Below are 17,597 nucleotides of genomic sequence, written 5' to 3' on the forward strand. Positions count from 1 at the left end.
TTTTCTCAACCCCAGAGAACTTTCTAAGACTAGAACCACTTAAGAAACCAAAAAAAAAAAAAAAAACGGGAATGGGGGAAGTAAGCTACAATCTCAGTGATGAACTTCACATAATTGAAGGTATTTAAGCAACCTCCAGTTGCCTGTCTGTGAGGTATATTAAAATTTAAGACCTTTCTGAAAGGGGTAAGATATTAGACTAGACAATTCCTAAAGTCATTTCTTAATGTATCCTTCCATTGTCTTTTTTTTTTTTAAGATTTATTTATTTATTTTAGAGAGAGCATGCGCACACGTGAGTGGGAGGAGGGGCAGAGGGAGAGATCTCAAGCAGACTCCCTGCTGAGCACAGAGCCGGAGGTGGGGCTCCATCTCACTACCCTGAGATCATGACCTGAGCCAGAACCAAGAGTCAGATGCTTAACAGACTGAGCTAACCAGGCAGTCCTCCGTTGTGTGTTTTAAAATACTTTTTTTCTAACAACATCTTACTGATAATTCATCTGCTTTGGCCCACTTTTTAAAGATTTGCTGAAGTTTATCAACCTTTACTATTTACTGACATTTTTCCTTTTACAGGAAAACTCGACATGTGAATATCCTACTCTTCATGGGCTATTCAACGAAGCCCCAACTAGCTATTGTTACCCAGTGGTGTGAGGGCTCCAGCTTATATCACCATCTCCACATCATTGAGACCAAATTTGAGATGATCAAGCTTATAGATATTGCACGGCAGACTGCGCAGGGCATGGAGTAAGTTCCATTCTGTTCAATCTCTTATAAAATATTTTGAAGACCACTGATGGTATTTTAAAGGTTGTAGCTAGTATTCTTTTGGTTGCTTTTTAAATTACTGTCTAGTAACATATGGACACTTTTAACTAATGACAAACAATATGATATTAAGAAATTAAATAGTATCTGTCTAGTACAGTCTTCAAAAACATGTATTAGGTGTTTGATAGCAAATACATGACTACAAATTTATGTTTAGCATGCAGTGATTTAGCAGTGAAGGTTCAGAAAACAAAACAAAACAAAAAAAATCCCTACTGAGAAGTCATTAACAGTTACTGAAGTGTACAAAATGATTGTTAAGTTATCCTCAAATTATTTTCTCCATGTACCAGTATTTATTATTACAAAATGGTCATCTGAGTGAAATAAAGTTAAATGAAAATCTTGGGGATTCCAAGCTGAATTGTTCATATCTATTGATTTTTGCTATGTAATTTAAAAGATCAGAGGTTATTTGAATAGAATTTATCATCAGTCAAAATGAACCAACTGGGAAGGATAAATTTTGAATCCAACTCTTAAGTACAAATGAAGAGATAAATCAAAAGGTAAAACTTAATAAATTTTGGAAGCACTTAGGTGAAAAATTTTAAATGAGTAAAATACAAGTTTGAAAGTTCATGTTTAAAAATATGTATGTATCTTAAATTTACATTTTATAGTATACAGATAGCTTTCACACACGTAGATCATTATGTCATTTAATCTTTATAATGCTTTTATAAGTACATATTTTTATTTGCTTTTACAGATAAGGAAACTCAGGCTTTTAAATGACTGTCTAAGGCTGGACATTTAATAAGCAGCAGCAAATGTGTTTAACCCAGAATCTGACTCCCAAGCATTATTCTTTCCCCATATTCATTATGCTACTTTTACATTTTAAAATTAGAATGAAAAGGTAAAAATGTATCTATGTACTGACACCTAGAGCTCTGACTCAAGATCACTTAGGGCAAGTAAGCACAGGACCAGGACCCAAAATCAGATCTGGCTCTTATATCTTCCCACTGAACTCTCACCCTCTCCGTCTCCAAACTAGGGAATATATCTGTAATTTAGATTGTTTACAAGCCTGTGTTCAGCCAAAATGCTTATTGCAGCGAATGATTACCCATTCAGTAACAGTCCCACTTATTCACTAGGCTCAAAACAATCTTCAGCCTTTCATAAAAGTTAGAATCTGAATCTGTTCAAATCTGAAAGGTATATTAAACTTTTGTAGAGAATAAACCATGGCAAAAATAGTAAACATTGATAGAAATAAAAGCTTATTCTGCTCCCATCCCCACCAGTCTCTTTGCTTTCTTCAGCAAGCCAAGCCTGCTCCCTCCTCATGCCCTTGTACTTGTTATTTTTCTCTTTGGGATACTCAGTCCACAAATATCCATAGAACTTCTCCCTTATGTCTCTGTTCACATGGCACCTTTTGAAAGAAGACTTCTTGGGGCGCTTGGGTGGCTCAGTTGCTTAAGTGCCCGACTCTTGATCTCAGCTCAGGTCTTGACCTCAGAGTCATGAGTTCAAGCCCTGTGTTGGGCTCCATGCTAGGCATGGAGCCTACTTAAAAAAATAAATAAAAAATAAAAGAAGCCTTCTGTCATCACCTTATATAACTAGTGTTGCTGCCCCACCTATGTCATTTTTCACTTCCCTCTCCTTTTTTTTTTTTTTTAAAACACAGCTCTATAGTTGTTTATTGTCTGTTACCCCACTAGAATACAAGCTGTATGAGATCAGGGGCTTTGTTTTGCTCATCGTTTTATCCCTAATGCCTAGGACAGGGCCTGGCCTGTATTAGGTACTCAATACATATCTATTAAAGAATGAAAGAATGATTACACATAACCACATATTATTGGTAGGTTTACCTTCTGGAAGAGAGAGAAGCCCAGATCTTTCTCATATCAAAACAGAAGTGTCGGGGCGCCTGGGTGGCTTAGTCGGTTAAGTGACTGCCTTCGGCTCAGGTCATGATGCCAGCCAGGGTCCTGGGATCGAGCCCCATGTCGAGCTCCCTGCTCAGTGAGGAGACTGCTTCTCCCTCTGCTCCTACCCCAACTCGTGCTCTCTCTCAATCAAATAATTAAATAAAATCTTAAAAAATAAAAAAAGACATCTCTAGGAAAGGGAAAATAGTCAAAGAATAATGAAAGAATAACGAAAGAGAAAGGCTTTTGCTATAAACAGAAGCAACAAAGAACAGTACTAGAAATTGTGATGGGGCAGTGAAGTACCAGGATTGATAAAGACAAGAAGTGACCATAGAGAGAACATTATCAAAATGGAATAGTTCTGTAGTCTGGGGAATAGTCAGTGAAGAGGCAACATGTTCCCATTGCTTTACAGTCTGGGTTCTGTAAGCCTGACCTTGGCATCTGTCTACTCCAAAATACTTGGCTTACATTTTTAGGTAACTAACTATATACTGAGTATACCTGGATATGAATGCAGATCATTTTATCAGTTTAGCCTAGATTTAATAGCTAAAAATTATTAATAGTAAATTTTAAGGCTTCTAACAAGAGATGTTTTTATTACCAGCTTTAACCAAAGAAGATACAGTTCCTATTTTTCTTTTCTGTTCTTAATAAGACAATAACACACAACTGGTTGAATATATTAACACATCTTTAGTTTCCAAAGGCTTTGGAAGATGTGGGTTTTCAGTTAAAGTGACAGATTTTTGCTGTCTCTTGAAACTTCACTAAAACAATAATCAAGAATTTTTTTAAGCACGAACATATAAAGATGGAGACAACAGAGAGGAACGAAACAAAAACAACATTTTGAAAGCCAGAAAGTAGATGGAGAAGTGGTAATGGACTTAATACCCCTAAAAAAGCTCAATCCCTAGTTGGCAGTGGGGAAATGAAAACCAACCTGATTTATACCATGGATTCCTCAAAAGTCTCAGGAATTGGCAGTGCCAGGTATCTTCAGAAAAGGGAAAGTCCATAAGTGAGAAAGCGTATCTGATCATCTTCTCTGAATCCTGTCTCCTGCTCTGTGTCACTGGGTGACTGCCTCATCCCTTCCCTGGCAATAGACTTTTCTTCTCTGGAGAGAGGAAAGCCAGTTATGTCTGGACTGGGGACGTGGACATGGATATTTGACCAGAAACAGGGGGATTGAGTGACTGCTTCCTGAAGGGTGAATGAAGAGTTCCCCAGCACTCTCTTTTCGGTGATTCCCAGAATGCTGGCAGTCAAACCTTCCCCTTCAGGCAGGAGATTGGAAGAGTCTTCTCTGAGGAAACTTACCAGCCAAGAGGTAAAACCCAGAGATAGCGACATCAGGGATTCCACCTAGATCACTGTACAGGAAAGTTCAAAAACAAGAAGCCCATCTGTACGCTCAAACCTTTCAGACAGTTTGTTGGACCTTCACTTAGTTTGACTAAGACATTATCTCTAGATCCTCAAACATCAGATGTTAAAGTCTCCGATGCCAGTGACAGCGACCAAAACAAATAGGAGTTAAAAAGGCAACTAGGAATAAACAAACACAATACAAGGAGCAGAGATGTCCCTCTACCCCAAAAACTATCTGTTTCCTCAAAGATAAAAAGAAGAATTTTTATTCATAAAGCAAGAACAGATGGTTTATAAGGAACATTGGGATAATAAAAACAACAGCAACAATGTTAAAATGTTGATATTGTAGTCTAGTGCGAATTATATGCTTTGCAGTTATTTAAACTTTTAAATGTCGATCGCTCCTTCCCTGTCCTCCACCATCATTTCACAAAGGACAGAGCAAGCTAGATGTAGCTAACCTATAAGTCCATACACTATTTAAATAGCTGCCTAATAATGTACTTTTTTGCAAAGCCCTCATTCAAAATAGTCTGCTTCCTGATTGTTTTCCATATGTTGTTGATCTTTTCTGATTCCTCTCTAAAATGTATTTTGAAGTCAGAGGGTTTAAGCAGAATAAGAATATACTAAGTCATTGTAAAAGGTGCTGGAGTTACAGTCATTCATAGTATAAAACATTCAGTAATTAGGAAAGTTTTGAATCATTGGGAGTTCCAAATGTGTCACCTTTATTAGATTACAGGATATAAGCAGATGCATGACATCTTTGTGGTTTTGTCTTCTTTACTTAGTGAAGGATCATTTCTGATTCCTAGGTTTCCCTATAGATAGCACAACTGTTCTCATGGTAGATAATGACAGTCCCACTCTTTAGGAATCAGTGTCAGTATAGTATGTTTATCATCTTCTCACCTGACAGTCATTGATTCAGCCTAAGGGCCAAGGTGTTTTAAGAATATTGTTACTCTTAAAGAAATTTCAGGAATGGTCAATTTGTCATGCCATTTCTTTGCAGGACTTTTAATTTTAGTATAATATTTGTGGTATAATTTTTAATGTAGTTCTGTCAGAAAATTTACTAAATGTTAAATCAAGACAAAGTTGTGGTCTGTTGTTATACACACAAAAGTGTGATATTCTGAAGAAAGATAAAAAATAACTTGGGAATAAATCCTCATGATTTACTTTTTTTAAATAATGAAGAATATGCCTTCCTTACTTAAACCTAACTGAACGAAAGATAGAAGAATAAAGCTGCAAAGATGGTGAACGTGTATTAATGATTGAAAACAATTCCAGTTGATCAAAGAATACAATGAACGTGATTTTCCAGTGGATAAGAACAGTAACAGGAAAGAAGATACTAATAATTAGAAAAATACGAACTAAAACAAAGAAGTACTATTTTTTACCCACTGGAATTGGCAAAATACCTACATTCTGACGAAATCACATGTTGGTAAAGATTGGGGGACTTGCTTCCTGGCACACACCTCCTGCAGCCGGCCCTGCTGGGGGCGCTTCAGAAGTAGCTGTTGAAGTGGAAACTACCTGGCCTGCCCCCAAGAAATACCAGCTTTTGTTCTAAAAAAGATGTGTATAGGAAGAGATGTATCACAGGAAAATACGTCATAGTGAAAAATTTGGGAACATAAATGTCCATCAGAGGACTTGGATAAATAAAATATTGCAGAAATGAATACAGCAGAAACGAATCACATATTTATCAGTATCAGCTTTAAAGTATAGTGTCAAGTGAGAAAAGCAAGCTAAAGCATGAGACCACTTAAAATTTTAAAAACAACATTTTACATATATATATGTATATATTTTAGGAGCGGTATATATATGTATGCAGAAGTATTAAAAGAAGGATTAGCAGACACAGACCAATTTGGTCGTAGTTGTCTACAAGAATGACAAAAGGGGTCAGGATGGGGACAGCTATCAAGGAGAGAAGGGCTTTAGCTTTACCTATAACATTCTGATTGTTTCTATCTTTTAATAAAAAAAAAGACTCCACGGTTGGGTTTTACTTTCATAACTTGTTTGTAAGTATAAACTTTGAAAAAAGACTGGTGTGTAAAAATTTTAACTGGATTGATTATGGTGAGAAATATGAGTGATTGCTACAGTGATTGCCTTTGGTACAGTTTTTTCTTAATTTCAAAATAAAAGTTATTATAGGGAAATAGCTAGTCACTGTAGAACACTCAGAAAATATATCTTTACTGGTCAATAAGTATGTTGTGACCTCAGCTCTGCTACATAACTTACTCTCCCCCTGTTTTTTACACCAAGTGTTCTGTGGTTTTTTATATATATGTGGTAATGAATTTAGCAGGTATTTACTATGTTTCAGACATTGTTCTGTGTACTTTATTTGTACTACCTCATGTAATCCTCAGCAGCCCTGTGAGGTACATCCTATTATTATCCCCATTTACTTACAAAGAAAGTACTCGTGTAACTTGCCCCTGACACTTTGGCTCCAGGGTATACTCCTTTACACCTTGCTGCTTCTCCATTTTAGTCAATCCTTTCAACACCGCAAATGGGCCCTTAATGTAATACAGCAACCATACTTTTTTTTTTTTTTTAGATTGTTTGTTCTTCCTCTCTCCTAGACGATGTCCTGCCTCCTCTATCCTCAAATTTCAATGCCTCTCCTCCCAGAGAAGTCAGCTGTTTTTGCTTGCCGTTTCATTGAGAAAATCAGCAGCACCCACCACATCTGCCCACCCACCTATATTCATGCTCAGCTTTCCTGGCTTATTAATAAGAGTGAAAGCCATCCCTTGCATTTAGTGTGCTAGATCCCCATCCTCTTTCCCTTACTCACTGCTATCTTTTGAGTAAATCTCCCCTATTCATCTCCAGCTTTTCCTTTTCTACTGGATTTTCTCCTATTTAAAAAATCTTTCTTGGAGTGCCTGGTTGGCTCAGTTGGAAGTGCATGCAACTCTTGATCTCAGGATCGTGAGTTCAGGTCTCATGCTAGGTGTAGAGATTACTCAAATAAATGAATAAATAAAAACTTTTAAAACAAAATACATATCTTTCTTATAGTGCATATTTGGCAGAATGTTGACAGCTGTTGAATCTAGGTGGAGAGCAGCATAGGGTGATTATTGTACTGTCCTTTTCAGTCTTTATGCTTAAAAATTTGACAATAAAAAAGTTGTGGAGGCCCCTTCTTTGATTCCACTTCCCACTCAAGCTATCACCTCATTCTTCTCTTGACAGTAAAACTTTTCAGAAGAGTTGTTGATATTCACTCTGTAATTTCTCTTCTCCCCTTTTATCTTGGACCCCACTCCAGTCAGGCCTTTGCCCCTATACTCCACCGATATACCTCTCAGTAGACAAGGGGTTATATTCACAGTCCTCCATCTGTTTGTACTGTGGTTGATCACGCCCTTCTCCAATGAAACTCATCCTTAATCCTTTGTTACTCAGAATCTGGTCTGAGTAGCATCTGTACCACCTCAGAGCCTTTTAGAAATGCTGAGTTTTAGGTGCCACCCCAGATCTACTGAATTGGAGACTATATTTTAACAAAATCCCTAAATGCTTTGTATGCATGTTAAAATTTGAGAAGCACTGCTTTAAAGTGTGTTCTCCTGGTTTTCCTTCTCATCCAGTTCTTCCTCAACTCTTTAACCTCTCTAAATATTGGAACCCTCCAGGAATCTCCATTCCCTTGGTTATCTCATCCAGTTTCATGGCTTGAAATAACAATGTAATTACCATTTATATGCCAGTCTCCAGCCACTTCGATTGTCTAATGGATTTCTCAAATTTAGTATGTCTCTTACTGAGGACCTGACCTTTTTCCTCAAGCCTGCTCTTCCTGCTTTCCTTTCATCTCAGTAACTGGCAGCTCTGTTCTGTCAGCTGCTTATGTCTATGTCTACATTTTGTAGTTATCTTTGACTCCTCTCTTTTTCCACCATACAACCAATCTATTATAAACTCCTGTTCCCTCTGTTGTTGTTGTTTTTTAAGATTTTTTATTTATTTACTTGACAGAGAGAGCACAAGCAAGCAGGGGGAGCAGCAGGCAGAGGGAGAGGGAGAAGCAGGTTCCCTGCTGAGCAGAGAGCCTGACATGGGGCTGGATCCCAGGACCCCGGGATCATGACCCGAACCTAAGGCAGATGCCTAACAGACTGAGCCACCCAGGCACCGCTCACTCCGTCTTTTAAAGTATATCTAGAATTTTACAAGTTCTCATCACCTATTCTGCTATTCACCCTGATGAAACCATGATTATCTCTTGCCTGGATTAGTGCCCTGCTTCCTCCCTTACCCATCTTCAGTTTATTCTCCACACAGTACCCAGAATGGTCTTTTTGGGACTTAGCTCAGATTATGTTGCTCCTCTCCCCTTCCATTGTCTCACATTTCACTCAGAAAGGAAGTCAAGGTCCTTACAATAGTACTTCCTCAAAGTAATCACCACCACAACCCCCCCCCCACTTTCTTACTACCTCACTCAATTCATTTATTTCTCTTTGCCCTCTTGCCATTATTAGAGTATGGGCCCTGCCTTAGGGTCTTGCCCTTACTAGTTCCTTTGCCTGCTATGCTGTTATCCCATATCATCATGACTCTTTCCCTCCTCTCCTTCCAGTCTTTAATCAAAAGGTCCCTTGAAAAGAAGCCCTCCCTGCCCTAAAATTACAACCCCCTGCAACCCAACATTTCCTTTCCCCACTTATAGAATACTATATATTCTGCTAATTTATCTTTTTTCTTTTCTGTCTTCTGTACTAAATGTAAGCACCTTGAGATGGGTATTTTCTGCTTTATCTCCAAGACTTAGAACAGTTGTTGCTTAGCACACAGGGGGCTTTCACTGAACATGTGTTAAAAGAAAGAACCCCTTCAAGATCATTATTACCTCCATTTTTTTTAGGTTAGGAATGTAAAGCTAAGAAGGATTGTGTAATGTACCCAAGGTCATATGGCTAGTAAGTGATGTAGTTGGAATTTGAACCCAAGTCTTGTTGGGTTGCTCAAAACCCATGCCCTTTCCACTACGCCTCTCTGGTTATGTCATTTAAGTCTTTTTGGCTCTGGTTTTCCCATCAACATAAGTAGACTTACTGCCTTTTGCTTGCCTCACAAAAAAACATGAAGGTTACGAAACTCAATGATGCAGAAATATCCTGAAAACTTTAAAATGCTGTATGTGTATATGAGGGTGGTGGAAATTGTTTTCTTTTAGAAGTTTAGAAGTTTCATAGTTTTTGCTTTTAGTTTAGGTTTTAAATCCACTTCAGATTAGTTTTTGTGTTTGGAATGAGGTAAGGGTTGAGGATTTTTTCCCCCATATGGATATCCCAGCAATATTTGTTAAAATGACTATCCTTTCCTCCATTGAACGACCTTGCTCTTATAAATAAATAAATATTATGCTTCTGATTTTGGACTTGTGAATGTTTGAGGTGAATTTTTTTAAAAAAGTAACATGGTGTGTGTGTGTGTGTGTGTGTGTGTGTTTAAGGATTTATTTATTTATTTGAACAAGTGAGCAAAAGTGAGGGAGAGAGAGAGCACAAGCAGGGGGAGAGGGAGACACAGGCTCCCCACTGAGTAGGAAGCCCAATCAGGCCAACGGTAGATGCTTAACCAGCTGAGCCACCCAGGCACCCAACATGGTTTTTGATATTGCATGTTTATAATACATTCTCCCTCCCTCTCTCTCTCTCTCTCTTTCTCTTTTCTCTCTCTCTCTCTTTTTTTTTTAGGCCAGTGTTTTACTTTAGAAGATCTGATTTTCCAAAGGGGGATTATACCCTCTCTAATGCAGATCCCAGCTAGGAAACAAAAAGACATGGAAACATCATATTCGTCAATTAGGAGATTCAATATTGTTAAGATGTTATCCTTCCCAAATTGATCTGTAGACTCATTGTGATTCCAGTCAAAATCTTAGCAGGCGTTGTTGGAGAAATTGACCAGTAGATCATAAAATGTATATGGAAATGCAATGACTAGAATAGTCAAGTCAATTTTGAAAAAGTTGAAGGACTTCTCGTGTTAGATTTCAAAATTTTATATAAAGCCACTGTAATCAAGACCATGTGATATTGGCATAAGAATAGACATATAAATCAAAAAAAAGAATAGAAAACCAAGAAATATATCCATAGGTCTATGTCAGTTGTTTTGGGGGGGGGGTCACTTGTTTTTGTTTTGTTCTTTTTTTTACAAGATACCAAGGCACAATTCATGTGGAAAAAATAGTCCTTTCAAGAAATATTACTAGAACAACTGGACATCCATATAGTATGAATAAATAAACCATTTGCCCTTACGGGACACAAGACATTAATATTAACTTGAAATGGATCAAAGACCAAAAGCTGAAAATCTAAAACTTCTAGAAGAAACATAGGAGAAAATCTTTGTAGCCTAAAGAAAGGCAAAGATTTCTTAGGACACAAAAAGTAAGGATCATATGAGAGAAAATTCATAAACTGGACTTCATCGAAATTTAAAACTTGCTTTTTGGAAGACAGACACTGTTTTAAAAAAAAATGAAAAAACAAGCCACAGATTTGAAGAAAATGTTTGCAAGATACATTATCTAATTAAAAGACTTGTATCTGAACCATATAAAAACTCTTAACAACTCAGCAATAAGAAAAACCTCCCAGCAAGAAAATAGACAGAAGATTGGAGTACTTTATTAAAAAGGCATAAGAATGGCAAATGAGCACATGCAAAGATGCTCACCATCATTAAACATTAGGGAAGGGCAAATTAAAACTAGAAGACACCACTACACACCCACTAGAATGCTTATAATCAAAACCAGCTGTACCGAGTATTGGCAAGTATGCAGGGCAACCAGAACTCTTACACATTGTTGGTAAGGATCTTAAATGGGGTAACCACTTTGGCAGTTTCTTTTAAAGTTAAGATTGCCACATGAGCAATTCTAATCTTACTTATTTGCCCAAAAGTGAAAACATAAGTGAACAACAGAGACTTGTATTTGAATGTTTATAGTATCTTACTCAAAATTGCCAGAAACGAGGAACAACCCAAATGTGCAACAGGTCACTTGTTAAGTTGTGGTATATCCATACCCTGTAATACCGCATGCAGCCAGTGTATGAATCTTAAAATCATGCTGATCAAAAGCCATGGATTTTGTTTATATGAAATTCTAGAAAAGACAAAACTAACCTCTAGTAACAGAAATCGTTATCAGTGGTTGCTGAGCCTGGGAGGGTTTCATTGCAGAAATACATGAAGAAAGTTTGGGGGGTGATGGATATTCTTTATGTGGATTGTGGCTGGTCATTATACAAGGGTATATATTTGTCAAAACTCAAACTACATAAAATTGGGCGCATTTTGTGTTGTATACAAATTGTACCTCATAAACTTGGTTTTTTAAAAGTAAAAGAAACTGAGAACTCTAAGTAAAAATAAAATTTAGGCCACTTTGGATCATAACTAGAAAAATATGTGAACTTCACTTCTTAGGGATTTTAACTGTTCTGAATGATTATTGACTACAGAGGAGTAGCAGAATGTCATTCCCTTCAATCTTGCTCACTTTCCACATTGTGATTATGAGGGAAGTAGAGGGCATCAAAGTAGAAGGGAGACTATAATTGAAACTGCTTGGATCAAATCTTGTCACCACCATCAGGCATACCAGTCCAATTGGCTGCTACATTCTCTGTAGGTGTCTGAGGAGAGATTGAGCTTGCTCTCTGAAGTCTGATGAACTTTGTGAAATCGTGTAGTATTAGTGAAAGAGGACTGAAATGCTCATGTCTATGTGGACCAGTTCTTTGGTTTTAGAAACAATTGAAAATACAAGAAAATCACAGTAAACTTAAGTGAGAGACACTTGGGGCTGTTGTAAATAGACTAGATGATAAACGAGGCAAATACTATGGCAAATGTAGCTGTACTATTTGAATTATAGCAAGGCATTTGAATGACACTTCTCATGATATTGTTGAGGATAAGATCAAGAGATGCAACATGCATGGAGAATTCAACTAGATTCATAACGTATAGTGATCAGACCTGAAGCTACTAAGCTAGAAGGAGATTTTTGTTTCATTTCTTTCTTGAATATGACGAACACATTTACAGATAACTTAGACGAGGTCTTCATTAGCATGCTGGTCTTTTAAAACTTATTTTTTAGTGAGAACTAAAATTTTAATAAGCTGGAATGATAGGCCATGTCTACAAAATATCGCGTCCAACTCCAACAAAGAGAGAGATACATACAAATATAAGATGGGGAAACTGTTTTGTAGGAGCAATGCAAGAACAACAACTCTGTAGGGTTGTAACTGAATGTAATTTTAATAGGAGTCAGTACAGTGACTATGGCTACCATAATAATCACAATAATGGCTGACAAAAATTTTTAACCCACCATAAGGAAGATGAAAGTGAATTTGATTTTTGTTTTGTTTTTAGATTCCACATATAGCTGTGATCATATGGTATTTGTATTTCTCTGACTTATTTCATTACACATAATGCTCTCGGGGTCCATACATGTTGCAAGTAGCAGGATATCCTTTTTTGTGGCTGCCTAATATTCGTCTGTGTGAGTGACATTTTCTTCATTCATTCATGGGCACTATTGTTTCCTTGTCTTTGCTATTGTGAATAATGCTGCAATAAACATGAGGGTGCAGATGTCTCTTTAAGATCCTGATTTAAGTGTTTTTGGATATATACCCGGAAGTGGGATTACTGGATCATACGATAATCCTATTTTCAAGTTTTTTGAGGAACTTGCACAGTTTTCCTTAGTGGCTGCTAAGGATGTTCCCTTCATCAGTGCACAGGAGTTCCCGTTTTTCTACATTCTTGCCACCACTTGCTATTTCTTGTCTTTTTGATAATAGCCATGCTAACAGGTGTGAGATGATATCTCATTGTGGTTTTGATTTGGATTTCCCTGATGAGTAGTGATGCTGGACACCTTTTGGCCATCTGTATGTGTTCTTTGGAAAACTGTTTTTTTAATCAGACTGTTTGGGGGTTTTCCTAGTGAGTTATACAAGTTCTTTTATTTTTGAATATGCCCTTATTAGATATATGATTTGCAAATATTTTCTCCCACTTGGTAGGTTGCCTTTTCATTTTGTTCATGGCTTGTGTCCTTTGCTGTGCAGAAGCTTTTTAGTTTGATGTAGTCTCACTTGCTTATTTTTGCTTTTGTTGCCTTTGGTTTTGGTATCAAACCCCAAAAAATCATTACCAAGACCATTGTCAAAGAGCTTGCTACCTATGTTTTTTTTCTAGGAGTTTCATGGTTTCAGGTCTTACATTCAAGGAGAAATTAAGATGAGAGTCACTCTATAGTTTATGTTGATCAGATCAAATCTAGAGTATTGTATTTACTCTTGGAACATCATATTAAGCTATAAAAAGAAAAACAGCTGAATCTTGGATAATAACTTGAAAGAAGTAGAAAGAACAAATTTTACTAGATGATTGCCCAGCTTTCAGATTAAATGATTCTGTAGGTGGATACTTTTTTTTCAAGGAAGGAAACTCCTAAGAGACGCCTATCAAAAGGATATGATATTCATTTGGTTTATAGCATGGTTTTTCTTTTCCTGCTGCTTTTATAAACCTGGAAGTTTCTCTTTAACATCTTAGAAAAGTTAAAAAGGGGCTCCAGTTTAATTGCCCGAAATAATGGATACACTTCTGTATCATCTGTAGTAAAGTTAATTTCTTCTTGTTCCCTACCCTCAACCAGTTATGTGTCTTTTGGCAGCTTTCATTATGACTGGTGCTTAGAAAATTATGTTTTAGTGTCAGCCTATATAGAATTATATAGGGTAGTAATTACTCTGGAACATTATATCATGTAGAGAATATGAGAAATTATACTCATTCCATTTTTCCATCTGGGGAATTTGAGTACCTTTTCTTTTGAACCATCCATTATATAGACCTGGATTTCTGCTTTTTCACTGCTTTTATTGCAGAGATGCTACAGAAAGAGAATTATTAAATGAAATAAAAGTTAGGAAAGTAGTTTGTAAACAAAGGATTACACAAGGATAAGGTGTGCTATTTCAAGTTGCAGCTATATGCAACTTTAGCCTATAGTAGATTTATGCTGTCCAGCTTCTACTAACATTATATCACTAGCTCAGTAATCGTATTCATATCTTGCTAATTATCTAGTCCTTTCCTGGTCAAATTTTTTCTCCTAGGGGCACCTGGGTGGCTCAGTGGTTAAGCATCTGCCTTCGGCTCAGGTCATGATCCCAGGGTCCTGGGATGTAGCCCCGCATCAGGCTCCCTGCTCAGTGGGAAGCCTGCTTCTCCCTCTCCCACTCCCCCTGCTTGTGTTCCCTCTCTCGCTGTCTCTCTCTCTGTCAAATAAATAAAATCTTTAAAAAAAATTTTTTTTCTCCTCAACCCTCTAGTTAATTGCTGTCTGCCTTGCTCTTGTTATATCTCTTTGTATCAGGTTTGTTGAAAAGATTGACACCATCAAGAACACCTTTATCTTCCCTTATAACATCATCATTTCTCCATATATTCATATCTACCACCTATTTGTTGCCGTTATTAATTTCAAAGGAGTCAGAATCTCTTTTCGAAGACCAACACCTGTTCTATGCACTAAATACCAGATCTCTGACCAAAGCACCGAGCTCCACCACTGAATACCATGACCATTTGTTCCCCTTTCTTTCTAATGGAGACAGGGTCTCCCCATCTTGAAAAAGCTTGTGATTGAGACTCCTGTTTCTCCATCTGTACCATTCTGTGTCACTGCAGAACTTTTTAAGCAAATGAGACCTATAACTGATATCACATTTTCTTCCAACCTCAGAGAGACCATGTGATGTAGTGGGACAAGACTGGGCTTAAGAAGTCATGACAACGAGAGAATCTTAGAGTGTGGTAGATGCTGTAGAGGAAATAAACAGTGATGTAGGAGAGTAATTGGAGGAGAAGGGGTTCCTCTGTATCAAAAGTCATTTGAAATGAAAATTTTATCTGAGAAGAAAGTTTCAAAATCTTGGTATCTGGGAGAATGAGGAAGTTTACATGAAGATGAGAAAGCATGAGTAAAGCTTAATTATTATGAATCTATACCATTTGGACTTTACAGTGTCATTTTAAAGCAAAATTTATTTCCTAATGGTCATTGTCAAATTTTGGATGTCTCATATATCTGTTCTTTCCAGTATTAAACGAAGAAAAATAACTTTCTAGGATATTGTATGCATTTCATTGCAGTTGATTCAACAGACATGTTGAATACGTACCACATGCCAGGCACTGTGCTAGGCACTGGAGATTAAACAGAAATAAACTAGGCACAGCTCTTACCCTCAGTGAACTCAACTGAAACAGTTTTTAGGGGTAACATAGATAATTTAAACTTATCATTGACTTTAAGATAGATTCATTGGACATTATGTAGCAGGTTTGCTCCTCACTGTTTTTGTTTGCTTGTTTTGAAAATTTATTTTATTCTCCATTATTTAATTTCCTCTTATTATACACTATTTTAAACTAATCAACAACAGGGTTATTTACTGTGGCCATTAGTAACTAATTGGAAGACTAAATAAATGATTAGCATGTGTGGTAAAGCTCCCATATTTTTAAGTTACTTTAAGAATGTACAACACTACCTTTAAAATTATCAATCAAATTTGAATATTCTAGTGGAGTTTACTTCTAAAAAGAAAGTGAGCCATAGGCACAGGGAAAAAAATACATGAATCAAGCTGTTACAATAATTACGCTATAACTCAACAGTGAAAGATCACTTTCAGTTGAGTTAGTCATGGCAAAGCTTCATTCAGGAATTAGAGTGTATGTTCAGTCTTAAAGGATAGGTATGAATAAGTGGAGAATAGAATGAAAGCTAATTTGGGGTTGGGTTTGGGAGGGGAGCATTGATTGCAGAGGTGGGATTAAATATCAAGGTATATTTAAAGGACATGGATAAATAGGCTTGACGGGAGTGAAAGGTTTGTATTGGTAAATAGTAAAAGATAAAGCAAAGTCTTAATAGAACACACGGTTTGAGCTGTACCATAATAGTACTATGTTCCTATAATCCTAAATTCATTTACAGTTTATTTTAAGATTTCTTATGTAAAGGGTTATCACAATGTACAGTTTGCAATTGTATCATGATTTTGAATAAGTCTTTATTTACACCCCTAAATTATGTTCTATAGATTTTGAGGCCAGAGTCTTTACCCCTACTCAGGTTAAAATGATGTTTTGTTTTTCAGTTACTTACACGCCAAGTCAATCATCCACAGAGACCTCAAGAGTAATAGTATCCTTCCTGAAATTTGTCTGCGACGTTTGAAAACATCCTGACTTTTTCTTCTGCATTTTGTCTTCACATTATGTAAAAACAGTTTTCCTGCTAAGTTCAATATAATGTAAAGAGAATTAATGAACGGGTTTGCATGAGAGCATAGTAAAGCAGGGTACTACAACATGCTTTTGGTTTCTGAACATTGGAGCATTACCAAAAAATCTACCAAGTCTTTATGATAGTAGGACTCTTATGATTGCGTGCTTACATCCTGTCAGCACCGTAAAATGGCTAGCTATCTGCTCGTTTCTTTCGGTGCTCTGACGCTGCTCTGCAGTAGTTGAGATGTAACTGAAGGTTCTAACTTACGTAACAATGAGGTGAGAAAAATATAATGTTTCTTCTTCTTCCATAAACCCAGATCAAGCCCCTATCTGCCAACCAACTTCATTGCAATGAAGAACCTTTGTTGCTTTCCCAGCAGTGCCAAAAGCATATCTGGGTCTATGTTACTAAAGATTAGTTTCGGGGTTTCCTGTAAACGTAGGTAGGAAAGCACCTCACCTCATCCTACCACATTTCAAGCCTCAAAAATCTTAAAAGCAGGTCACATAAGCCAAATAGAACCATATTTTTAAAAACATATTCATTAACTTTAAGGGGAAATATGAAGTATTATACTTTTTAAAGGAATATCAATTTTACCAAAAAAAGAAAATCCTATTACAGAATTCTAGAAACTAGATCTCTTACCTAAAATTTTTATAATGCTTGCGTTGCTAGGAAAATGAGATCTATTGTTTTCCTTTACTTACTACACCTCAGATATTTTTCTTCATGAAGACCTCACAGTAAAAATAGGTGATTTTGGTCTAGCCACAGTGAAATCTCGATGGAGTGGGTCCCATCAGTTTGAACAGTTGTCTGGATCCATTTTGTGGATGGTAAGAATTGAGGCTATTTCTCCATTAATTAAATTTTTGGACCCTGAGATGCTGCTGAGTTACTAGAAAATCTTTGAAGGTTTCAACTGTAGTATTTTCATAATTCCCAGTATTCACAAAAGTCAATGTTGATCTTATTTTTCTTTATCTTTAAAAAGAGTATTGTGAAACCAGTTTCAGTATATTTCAAACAAAAAATACGTATTTTATAAACACTGT

General features: G+C 36.7%; 1 protein-coding gene across 5 annotated transcripts in view; it reads left to right on the forward strand.

Moving 5' to 3' along the window:
* Positions 1-17,597, forward strand: part of BRAF (B-Raf proto-oncogene, serine/threonine kinase) — a 166,783-nt gene that overhangs the window by 129,251 nt on the left and 19,935 nt on the right. For all 5 annotated transcript variants that reach the window (XM_040643929.1, XM_040643927.1, XM_040643928.1 and 2 more), the window contains 3 exons: positions 580-756; positions 16,403-16,449; positions 17,260-17,378. In XM_040643929.1, coding sequence (XP_040499863.1) covers positions 580-756; positions 16,403-16,449; positions 17,260-17,378 — 343 coding nt within the window. The remainder of the gene's footprint in view (positions 1-579; positions 757-16,402; positions 16,450-17,259; positions 17,379-17,597) is intronic.

Source organism: Ursus maritimus, unplaced genomic scaffold (assembly GCF_017311325.1).
Source record: "Ursus maritimus isolate PB19 unplaced genomic scaffold, ASM1731132v1 scaffold_3, whole genome shotgun sequence".
In the NCBI taxonomy this organism is placed as follows: Eukaryota; Metazoa; Chordata; class Mammalia; order Carnivora; family Ursidae; genus Ursus; species Ursus maritimus.